Genomic DNA, 12,587 nt, shown 5'->3' on the forward strand with positions numbered 1-12,587 from the left:
GGGTACCCCTGGGGATACTTGAAGGAACTCCAGGGGGTACTTGAGATTTGATATAAAACAAATATGCAAAAATCATTTAAAAATAATCATTGAATTAATTAAATTAATTAAATTATTTCTTTTTGAGAACAGGTCTGTTGCTTTGTTGATTATATTTGTTGGACAAATATTTATTAATAATTAATTATTTATTTTTGTGAACAGTAATTTTTGACAGTAACTTTTGTAATCCCAAAAGAGGACGCTTTATGTTTAAATTTTTTCTGTGGACAAATATTTATTTATAATTATTTCTTTTTGAGAACAGATCTGTTCGATGATTTAAAAGAGGACACTTAATGTTGATTATTTCTTGTGGAGCAATGCAAATGAAGTTTGAAAAGTTGTAACGTTTAATAAATGGCATGTTTTAAGTTTTTTTTGTTTTTGTTTTTTTTTTTTTACTTAAAAACGCTGGTTAAGGGGTACTTGGTTGAGAACATATTTGACAGGGGGTACGTCAATGAAAAAAGGTTGAAGAGACCTACAGCATAGTAACAACAGAGGCTTGATACAATGCCTAGATAGCCGTAATTGAATGATTTCTCACTAGTTTAATATGACGTTTAATAACCAGCTAAAACATGCACAAACACTTCCTCCCTGATGAGGATATGCAATGACATGTGAGTAAAATGGTAAAACTTTGATGTGGCTGTTGTTTCCGACAATGAGTTAGCACCGATTTGCTCGATGTTCTCAAACATATATATGTATCTCACAGGTGTCAAACTCAAGGATCCGGGGCCGCCACATAATTTTACGTGGCCCGTGGGCCAGATCCGGCCCGCCATGTCATTTTATGTGGCCTTTCCAATCTCTCTTTTGAACTGTTTGTACCGGCCTCTGATTTTAAAACTGGCTAAGTGTGTGACGAACACACTTAAAGTTTGATTCACAATTATTCTGGCACTTTGACAGAAACAATAAGTACAATGCGGCCCACAACAAAAAATAGTTTGACACCCCGTTTTAGATTTTACAGGTGTCAAACTCAAGGCCCGGGGGCCAGATCTGGACCGCCGCATCATCTTGAGTTGTCAGTGTGAAGAACACTTTGAGTACCTAAGGATGGTAGAAAAGTCTTGCATAAGTGTGATGTTTATTTCCCACTTACCATCTTATGTGGCCTGCAAAATGCATTTTTGACTTCAAGTTTATCGCTAAAATAGCGAACTTGCAAAATTGTGTTCAAAAAACAACATTTTATTTGGTTTCAAAACTAGGTGTGTGTGACAAACACACTTAAAATATTTTCTGGCCCTCTGACAGAAACTATAACTATCATGTGGCCCACAATAAAAATGAGTTTGACACCACTGACGAGTCTACTGTATGTGACTGATTGAAGTGTTAGTGCTAATAAGTTTGTTAATAAGTTTGTATATTGGTCTGACCGACGACAAAATTAGTAACAGAAGTGAAATATCACAGTTTGTACTAACTGGTCAAGATGTTTGATACTCTGCTCATTGCTGGTCACACTGTAGTAAGGTCCCTCAGTTCGGGAAAAAAGGAAATAAGTAATTTCTCCTCTGCTGAATCCAACTCGAGCAGCAAGTTCTATTTCCACGTTATATGACTCCTGGGTATAGAAACAAACAATGCAAAAGTTGTCTGGTCAGGCAAGGTTGTATTTTCACTGGTGTGTGGGGGACGCTATGATATGATGCTAAGCATCTGCATGCGGGAGTGTTCACCGAAAACAAGCGCCTCCTTGTTTTTGCTTAGTTTACCTTGGGTCTCGTCCCAAAGAAGTTCAGGCCACCCTCGGGGTAGAGGAAGAGAACATACGAGTCGGTTTCATCGTAACCAATCACTGCTTGGAAGGTGTTGACCTGTGCAGAGGGAGGGAATTTGCTCTTCAATAACAACTACAGTGTGATTTCAGCTACTTTCAAGCTTTAAGTACATGAAAAAGTCATACGATGTTCCCTCATTTTTGCGGTTAATAGGGACTGGAAAACCCCCGCGATAAGTGAATTCCGCAAAGTAGAATTAATTCCCAGACAGACATTGTAAGTACATAAATAAAGAGTGAGAAATGTGTTTAAATGAAGTCTTGCCAACCTTTCTTTCCCATGCCCAGTCACTTCCTAATGGTAGTATGAGGTTGAGTATGTCCTTCTTTTTGGGCACAAACTTTGTTTTCTTTAACAACTCACGGTGTGGTAACCCTAACCCTTTGCATCAATGTAGAATGACGAGCAGCGGGTTAGTTTTAAGCAAAAGTGCCTTCGTTTTCGGCTGAACAAGGCCGAGTAATTAACGGGTTGTTAGACTGCTTCAGACTCCACGCTAGGACTGAGAGTGTTATTTCATTGTTTAGGCGCTGTTTTAAAGTGCCGGTCTTCTGGAGGGAAAAAAAAAAATGTTGCAGCACTGAAGTCTCAAAAAGTGAACTGCAAAATGGTGAGGGAACACTATTTATGCAAGAATTTTCAGCAATAGGACTTAAACCTCGATTAATATCTCATTAAATGACACAATAATACACAACATTTCGTATTGCAACTGCCATAAAAATCTACAGGAAGGTGGAATGTTTCCCATCACCGAAAAGAAAAAAAAAAATGGGAAAGGTCTGAATTAGTAATTACATGTTGCACCTGTCTATAGGCAGAGCGTGTTCATTATACCACCTGATGAAAGCACTCTTTCTTTCTTTTTTATGAAGGCTCTCTTTCAGTGTATTACGTAAAATGAAGCATAGGCAAGACCTTTCCACTGTGCAATAAAGAAAAGGCATCTACATTTGAAGGACTGCTTGTGACTCTGTGACTATCATCTGCACATAATTCCCAAGCGAATGATGAGCACAGCTATGTGTGTGTGTGTGTGTGTGTGTGTGTGTGTGTGTGTGTGTGTGTGTGTTGTTGATGTGTGAGCAGGTCTAGCCACACACGTCTGTTCACCTATATCTATGGATAGCATACATGTGTTTCTCTTAATTGTTAACCACAACATCTTTAAACCATCTTCTTTGTTTTTTCTTGCACCCTTGGGGCTTGTTTTAATTACTGTGTCTGGTCTGTAAGATTGCAGGGGGGGGGGCTAAATTAAATCTGCTTTTGCTTTGCTTTTAATACAGTAACATTCATGTGGTAATGTTGAAGGGGGGATCAATCAACATTCATATAAAGTGAACAAAGTCTAGACAGCCCCACTTTTTATGATCTAAGATATCTGAACAAGATATATCTTTTCAAAACGTTTTTCATCATCAATGTGATCTACACCCGGTGCAACTCATTTGTAATAAATGTCATATTTTTAAGAAGGGAATTAAATGCAACTGAAATAATATACTTGCAAATCCTATTATAACTTATTCTAACTATAAACCTCAGCTGCTGGGCTTTTACGAACATTGCACCCTTTTTGTACCTACACTGACTGATACTTCAAGTGCTTTCAATGTTATTTGTTAAATTGTTAAGGTTGTCATAATGGTGTTTGTTAAATTATTGAGGTGATCTTTGAAAGCTAAATGAAAGCTGTATGATGTTAGTTTAAGGTAATTGGCAGCTAGTTTAAATTTCTCTTTTACACCTGCTGCGAATGTGTGCTGTCGAAGAACATGGCCGATTTGAGATACCTTCTTCATTTTTAGTTTCGCTCAACTGATGTTGATGCAAAGATGGGATAAATAAATAAAAATATTATGCAAAGATGTGCATTAAGAGCTATTTTCCCCTATCACGTGTTGTTGTTGCCGTGACACCGCGTACTAAATAGATGAAGAATAGCGTTCAGTCATGTCTTCTCCTTTCCCTTCCACTCGACAAACCCTGGTCTCTTCCATCCGCACCTCAAATAAATGAGCTAAGCACAAAAAATATTCATATAGAACAGAAAGTAAATGCTCCGTAATCAACACAACACAAAACTTCAGCATGTCCACTAAACAAACAAAAAAAAAATATATAGTACAGGCAAACATTTGCAAATTTGATCAAACCATGACAAAAACGCATCTATTACCTTAGCGACACTCTCAAACGTTGGTCCGTCAATGGGACAGGAGTTTTAATAATCAAATAAATAAAACCTTTGAGACAAGAGAAACTGTTTCCAAATGCCTTCGCGACCTTTTGCAACCTTTAACAAACAATGATGAGAACCCAACGTTGGCGACGTTCAAAACTCTGGCCACATTGAAATGGGTTTGTCACTTCAATACAATTCTGTAGCATAAAACAACAGACCGTCACATTTGAAAGACTTATCACAGTATGAGGAAAACATTCGCATAATATATTCAATCTGCTTTGAGCCAGGAAAAATCCCCATGTCAATCAAGAGGGCCCATTGAAACAACAAATACAACAAGGAGGGAATATAGTTCTTTTGTTTTATACAGGATAAAAAAAAGGAAAAATAAACATTGAGAAGAGGCAAAAGTACATCAGCGTGGACATCTGATATACTGACCGACACATAGCTCGGACAAAGTTTAAAAAGCTGCAGGAAAAACATCAACAAATGGAAAACAAAAACAATGTGGATCACAGCAATATCATCTGAGGGCTGGGGTTTGGGTTGCTGCAATGCCAGAACTTTCCATAATACTTTCCAAAAAAATATACAAAAAGTAAAAGTAAATATTTGTGAATACATGCAAAACAAGGAACACATTTTTGCCACCCTTTTTGTTTCAAATTAATAGACATGCTGCTCCTTCAGGGGTGCACGCCTTAGCCACCTTGGGGTGGTATGATACACACAGTACACATACAGATTCACAGATATCACAATTCCTCAGCATGACTCATTCTGTGCAGATGTTAAAGAAAAAATGCGTATGAGTACTGCGTTATCTGTCTACACATGTACCTCAACCATTTGTGTTATATTCAGTTACTTAAACAGTTACAGTAAAACATTGTGACATAGCTGCTATTCATTAGCACACCAATGAATATGTTTACATGTAGTCAAAATTTGGATCAAAATTCGAGTTTCTGGAAAATTCAGAACATCTCTATTTGAGAAGAAGGTTTTGGTAAGTATGTTATTCCAACTAAAACCGCAATGACCACAAAATCATGATTCAAATGGCCAAAATTCCTATTTTTTACTCACAACTGTCAATAAAACATGTTATAGTAATTGGCCCACCACAGTAATAAAGAAATTGGTTTCTGTTTCTCTCCAAAAGGGTGGCTTTATGCTGCATCTGAGTTTCTCTCTGTTTGTTTACTTCATGGAGAAATCAACGTAATCAATTTAGGCTCTTCTAAATGGCAACATACTAGGTGGCTTTTATCTCACCCTATGGCGTTCCTACCCAAACACCTCTTGCTCGGAATAGCAATGCATGCAAGTAATTCTGTACAGAAAAAGTCTGAAATTCCTCGCGCTTACACCATGAGCAGAACACAAACCAAGGTCCTGATTAAAGAAGGTAACCCACTTGAATGCCTTTGCAAGACCACATAATCGGGTTTAAAAATCAGGTTTGAAATAATCATTTAAAAGGGGGTAATTCAGGGGTCTTATTCAGGTTACAATGCATTTAAAAACTCCAATATTGCTAATATTCATGTTAACTCAGACTATACCTACGGTGTTTTCATTAACGCGGTATGTTAGCAGTAAGTTAGGCGACTTAGAAAATAATGTATGTGCTTGTTTTAAATACAAAATGTGTAATCCTCTGCATCACGTGTAGTTTGACAGCAAACTACAACTAGAAGCCTCCTTTTAAAAGAGCTATTTACTATCTGCTACACTGGTGAAATCATTGCCACCATACACCATTTGTATCTCAAGTTTGCACACACAAGTCAAAGCAAAAAATAGGCAAAATGAGAGTTTGCATTATTTTAGGGCACCAACTGTGAAAGACAAAATCTGAGAAACCGATTGTTGAGCAGTAGCGAAAAAGGAAATTGAGAAGCTACTGCCCAAAGAAAGCTGGGATAGGCACCAGCACGTCTACAAACGTAGTGAGGATGAGCGGCTGAAGGTGCTGTGTTTTGTTTGTGTTTGACATAATACTGATAACAGCCATCATTTTCTTCAATGTTAGCGTTACGTGAAATGTTCATAGTCTCATCTCAGGACACAATGACACCCTTCCTCCGCGTCACTTCAAATACAAACCTAGACTGGTGCACAGTGGCTTAATCAGTTCACACATCCCCAACAGCCCACCCCCACTGAACTCCACCCAGCACCTCAGGCTAAGCTCTTCAAAGCAAGATACAATCAGTCCAGAGACCCCCAGACTGTGATGGGCAGGGCCCTTTAACCTCCCGCATGCAACTTCCCCCTAACTCATTCAACAATTTTATGAATTCACAGGCTCTCATTCAAATTGTCATAAAGTTTTAATCAACTTCAAGCCATTGTGTAGGTATACTTTTGGATTTTCCGTCCGTAGGATTGGGTGAGGAGGAGGGCTGAGGAATTAGATAAAAAAGCCTGCGAAACACAAGCAAACACAAACACAGATGAGAACGTGAGACATGGGGTGATCCCCTGTGGTTTTCTTACAACCACTCCCTCCATCATCCATCTGTCCTATTTCCCCGAAACGTAAAGATAGCAGAGCAACTTTGTCAGATGTGCTTTTATTCAGCTTTAGCTTATTCAGCTAATTTCAGATATTGCAAAGGTCCTCACACTTTGTACTTACAGAAAGTACAACAAATTCAAGTAAAGAAAGGGACATGTTGCAGATGTATACTAAGAGTTAAATTCAGTAACGTTTCTGAAAGACTTTATTTATTTGGCTTTTCGACGTGTACTAAACTCTCAGAGTACATGTAGAGGCTGGCCTGTGCCCCCCCCCCAAAAATACGTGTTAATGTACTGCATGTTGGCTTCAAATCTGAAATTTGAATCCAATTTCAACAAACGCTAAAAGCAGAGGTACCTAATTTCAATTTTCGGCATTTTAGATGCATACCTCCTATATATGCATTTAGGAATTTCTCTGAAGATTTATTTTGAAAAACTCAGGTGTACAATAGCTATAGCTATTAAAGGTCTGCAATTGATTTAGTTATTAACTGGTATTGAGAAAACAAACAAATGAAGGAAGCAGTCACTAAGAGACCTCAAGAGTGGGATAATTTATGTCTACCTGTGTGTAAATTGAAAGGGAGGGGAAAGGAGGACATTTTGTTGACCTTTAGAGCTGACCCCTGACCTCTCAAAAAGGTTAAGGAGTAGATTAGAAGATGAAGCTGTACAAATGGACCTCCTACCCTTACCCCAAGGCGGAATACAAGAAACCTCCAGGAATTTGGGATAATCATTCACTGTGGGTTGTCCTCATGTGGTCGTGTCCTCCGTATGCATCTTACCTTGCTCGAGGGGCTCCCGCTGGTTCGAGTGGGCTCCTCATACGCGGCCACGTTCTCCCATGTTGCTACAACAGCGTGGGTGGGTGTGAATTTGGCATCCGGGAAGCCTTGGTGGACTTCCTGCATTGGCAGGTGAACAAACGAGAGCATGGATGATGGGGGAAGAGAAAACCAGAATACTGTTGACAAGTATTTGACGTATTTACATTTCACAAGGGCAAAACAGTAGCAAAAAAAATTCCAAACCTATTGGTAACCTAGGGGAGTAAGCATTTGCCAGCACAGCAAAACTTTCAAATATCAAACGTAATCAAAACTAGAAATGTTTTTGTTTGTCAATTTGTGATGTGAAACTGTGGAAAGGTAACTGAGCAATGTCCAATTAGGAACCAATTGAAAACAATAGATAAATATTGTGATGCAATCAGGGGATGATAATGAAATGTATATACTGTATATATAATGTATAGAATTTGTGAAGAATCATCACCAAGTGGGATACAGTTGGTAAAGTGTAACAAAATTTACGTGGCATTTTAAACTTATTTACAAATTTAAAAAAAACTTAAAGGTAGCACGCGCAAAAAGTTTTGTATCTTTATGTTCGAAGCCTGAAACATGGTAAAAAGTAACTGCACTCATGTAGTAAACAATCAATTTCAACGGGGTGGCAGTGAACGAGTTAATGGGGGCAAAATGAATCATCGTGGGAACGTGATTTGACTTTATATAAAATGTACGAGCAATTGAGTAGCTGGTGAGTGTACAATGTGTGCAAATGTATTGATAAGTGTTAACACAGTACATGGTATATGTGTAAATATATTTGGGGGGTTATGTTTCAGTTCTTTTTTTTTTTTTAATCCAGCATGTTTGAAATAATCATTTAAATGAAAAATTTCTTAGCCCCCGATTCACCAAACAATATGTTTAACAGCAATTAGCCTTCAAAGTGAGAACAACCCTTTGCTCTCTTCCTTAAGTCAACACACCTGGGCCACCCTGTTGAGCACGCTGGGCGTCTCGGTCACCCTGTAGTAAATCTGTCCTCGTCCTCCACTGGTGTCCATATCAGCCAGAAATGGTGCCACCACCGGGAAGTCCGTGGGGAAGCCGTCGTCTACGTACTGCTTCTCCATCGGCAAGTCTTGAGCGGATATGATCCCGTTGGTGGCCACCTGGACAATGTCACAAGGAAAAAAACAGTTCTAATGTTATTATTCAACAGTGAAAACACACGCACCCCCAAGAGACTTCAAATAGAGCCAAGCCCTTTTTCAATGCGCTCAATGCATTCAAAACACTCTTGACGATCATCGGTCATTTTGCTGGACACGTATGTACTGCTTAACATGTTTTATGAGTGTAGAAAGTCAACACACCCTTGTTGAAATGCTATTTTTGTAATCTAGAAAATGATGACCACATAAAATAGTTCAATCCTTTTTACCACCATTATTACAGCCTGAAACTTGTACAACTGAATTTGATATTTCAAAAAGGGACCTACAGATGCACAACTAATATGATGCGATTGCACGATTGCGCACACCCTCTTATAGATAGAGGTGTGCCTGTGTACAGAATAAACTAATCACATTTGAACTCATGTTAAACGTGAATCAGTACACACTTATCACCACTTATTGTGCCTGATCAACTACAAATAAAAGTTCTGATGCTTTAGTAGGATTATCCTACCTCCCCCAGCAAATGCTTGAAGCTAGTTGTTTCCAACTGTTCATAATTCTCTCCCTCCAATGAGAGAAAAAACAATTATCCACATGGGGATTTTGATGCAATTCCATGAAATTAAAGGCTGATATGTTTTGTGTAAACACAAAACTTGTCATCAATACAGTACAGTCAAAGAACACCTAAGTTAGAGAGAACCACGTTCCTAACAGCATCATGCTTTGTGATGGTTTTTCTGCAGCTGGAACCAGTCAAGGTGGAGGGAATCATGAACAGTTCCAAACAGCTGTCACCATAAGTACAAAAACTTCAGGCTTTTGCTACAAAGTCAAAACATCTGACTCCCATTCAACATGAGTTTAAATGTGAATGGTTAATTCTGAACACAGCCACATTCCCAGTTAGGAGAGGGAGTGCACACTTGTGCAACCACATTATTCCCGTTGTTTATTTTTAGTTTTCCTCTCAATCGTATATTCAAATAAAATAGTTGGAGCTGTACAGATTATATATAGATCACTAAAGCAGCAGGAACAAGTTACGTGATTTAGACTTTCAATACCTACTGTACGTAATGAATGGAGCGTGTGATACAGTATATATACTTGGGTGTTCGATATCATTTTTCTATATTCTGAACACAGCCAAAGTTAGGAGGCCGTGCACATTTGTCCACATTAAATTGTTTACTTTTAGTTTCCCTCTCAATCATATAAAAACAATTGAGTTAAACACCTTATAGATCATTTAAAAAAAATGAAATTGCTCATTTAAGTGTCATTTTTTATACTGTAAAAAATGGCTTTTGAACAGCGGTGTGGAGAGTTTTTTATATCCACTATATGTGATGAAAGTAGTGTGGTATAGTATACCTGATATGTTTAATATCATTTTTTTCAGACCAATACAAGTATTAGTACTCAATTCTTGAGTAATCACAATACGAAGCAGCAACACCACTAATATTTTTTATACACAATATTTCCAGTAAAAAACAATAACAGATATCTTTATGGGCAGACCTAAACAGAATATCCTAATCTAGCAAATTGTGGGGTCAATTTGCTATTCTTATCATTTCTCATTTCTAGTTGGTGCCCATAAAACGGCCACAAATGGGGGGCTGGTTTTCACAAGCACTAAACCCAAGTTTAAAGTTTACTTGGGTTGTCTACATAACCACTGCATTTTTATTGCTTGTTTACTTTATATATTGGAACCAACTAAACATTTCATCCAATAAACAAATATGAACTAAAAGGCAACACCTGCACAATTTGAATGGTCTAATGTAGTCAAATCAGTGCGATCTCATTTATCCAGTGTTAGCTACGTTTTACTGAAACAGCCTGTAGATTATATAGCTCACAACCCCTACTCCTAACAGATGAAGCAGCTGTCAAAATAAAAAAAAGAACGTAACTTGAACAAATAATTTGCGGTGTGTTGACAACGTTCATGCTCCCTTTACTTGCCGGTGAATTGAAAAGTTCAAGGTCTGGCCTCGTTCAACCGCTGCATGTTCATGTTAAATAAAGAAAATAATTACATGTTATTTGAGAAAATAGAGATGTTCACTTCTCCCAGTGAGAGCACTTGGTTGCATGTTGCAAAAGTGAGGGGCAAATTAAAGAGCGAGTAACAGCATGCAAATGTACTTACATATAGCTGATAGAAGGGGGTGTCGTAGAAGTAGAAGGGTTTAGGCAGAGATAAAACTTTGGATGTTTCATCATCTCCTTCTTCCAAAAGTGAATCCCCACTTAATGTGCCGTAGGGGAACATTTGGGACCTCTGGATGGCTGCAACCACACACATGCTGCAGCACAGGCCCAGAAGGTAGACAGGCACCATTTGCCCTCTCTCCATTGTAAAGGGCCGAAGAAGAAGAAGCTGCAACAAGGAGACAGCTGCACTCACGGGGAGGAAAAGAAAGAGGAAGAACTCTTCAACTCCACTCAGCAGAGGCGCTAATACCCTTGGAGAGGGAGGGAGGAGTTAAGGAGATGCTGGGGGGGCCTTTGGAGGAGGATGGAGGGGGGGGGGATAACATCTGTCTCGAATTAAGACAAAACAAATACAGCATTTTAATCCAGATGTAACTTTATCTGTTTCACAACAATGAAAACCATGAATTATTTTTAAGCGCTTGGACACTATGAAATCACAAGCAGTACTTGGGCTTATTCCAGAAGGAGTGCTTTTATTCTCTTCACATGAATAAAAGTCCCTAGATATAGATATAAGATGTAATATTGACAAATTACACATCGTATTACATTCAGTAACCCTTTTTCATCGCGGGGATTACGATCCAGATTGCTCCCAAATCTACAAAAAACAAATACCCTCTTTAACTCATTCCAAAGATATATTTTTACCATCTTTAAGAGTCCGGGGACACTAAGCGATTATCTGAAAATGGCTTGTGCTAAATTAATTAAGTACTCAAAAATCTGATTTCTTTAGGCACTTAAAGTGCTAGGGAATCAATTTCACTCAACAATAAAGTGCTAAAGTAATTGATATTGGTTACTTCAAAGTATAAAATAGTTGATTACTAAAATAAACATTGGTACTAAAGTAATCAATCACTTGATTACTTGACTTGATTGATTACTTTGTAATTAACTTGTTTAGGGTTAGGGTTAGGGTTAGGGTTAGAAAACGATGACTTTGGTACTCAATACCTACAGAAAATCAAACATTTTATACATTTAGTATATTTAGAAAATGATTACTTTAGTATTTAATACCTCAAGTGCTCAATTACTTTAGTACTGGTCTTTTTTTTGTATTACAATTGGCAAAATCGCGAATAGTGAAAATGCACAGGTAACTAAGAATAAGTGATGTAGACAATGAATGGATGGCAGTAGGCACTTGGAATATTAACCCCGGCTGCAGAGAGCAGTCCGAGGTGTGGCTCAATACACTAGTGGAGTCAAAGCTTTGACTCCCACCAAATAAATATTTAGCTCTGCCCACACAGAATCTAAGCTCAACCTATTTTTTCTATTTCCCTGGCAAGTTTAGTGATTTGCCCACTTGAGACGTCACACGTGACTTTTTAAACATTGAACATCAAAAAGTACAAACGATTGACTCAAATGCATCCTCAAACATCCAGCGAGTGCGCTCTCTGCTGGACTTATGTCGTACTGCACCTATACGAGCCATTTTTGAGGACATGTTTTTAGTCGTGGGAAAATAAAGCCACTTATTTAAAGGGGTTGTAATATGCAAAGTCAACTTTTGGGAGCTTTTAACCATGTTCCAATGTTGATTCCTCACTCTTAACACCCCCGAAGTATTATTTTTCTTCATTGTTACAATTCTAAGCATTCCTTGCTTATTCTGCACTCTCACACCAGCCCCACGCGTGCAGATGAAATCGGCTTGAAGTAGACTTATGACGACAGGAGTGAGACCTTATCCATGTCTTTTAGTTTCGTTGTGGTTCCGGAGCTGAGGAAGATCGAGTCCACCAAGTAAACAGCAATGTTTCATTTATCAGCCACAACGTTTTACTGATGA

At 38.3% G+C, this 12,587-nt stretch overlaps 1 protein-coding gene across 1 annotated transcript in view; it reads right to left on the reverse strand.

Moving 5' to 3' along the window:
• nid2a (nidogen 2a (osteonidogen)) overlaps nucleotides 1-10,919 on the reverse strand; it is a 44,170-nt gene extending 33,251 nt beyond the window's left edge. Inside the window, exons 1-5 of the mRNA XM_088441643.1 lie at nucleotides 10,713-10,919; nucleotides 8,348-8,533; nucleotides 7,356-7,475; nucleotides 1,776-1,877; nucleotides 1,485-1,624 (exon numbers count right to left, since the gene is read on the reverse strand). Of these exons, the coding sequence (XP_088297769.1) occupies nucleotides 1,485-1,624; nucleotides 1,776-1,877; nucleotides 7,356-7,475; nucleotides 8,348-8,533; nucleotides 10,713-10,919 (755 nt within the window). The remainder of the gene's footprint in view (nucleotides 1-1,484; nucleotides 1,625-1,775; nucleotides 1,878-7,355; nucleotides 7,476-8,347; nucleotides 8,534-10,712) is intronic.
• Between the last annotated feature and the right edge of the window lie 1,668 nt (nucleotides 10,920-12,587).

The sequence above is a fragment of the Hippichthys cyanospilos genome, chromosome 2 (genome assembly GCF_059441005.1).
Source record: "Hippichthys cyanospilos isolate Australia breed blue-spotted pipefish chromosome 2, RoL_Hcya_1.0, whole genome shotgun sequence".
Classification (NCBI taxonomy): Eukaryota; Metazoa; Chordata; class Actinopteri; order Syngnathiformes; family Syngnathidae; genus Hippichthys; species Hippichthys cyanospilos.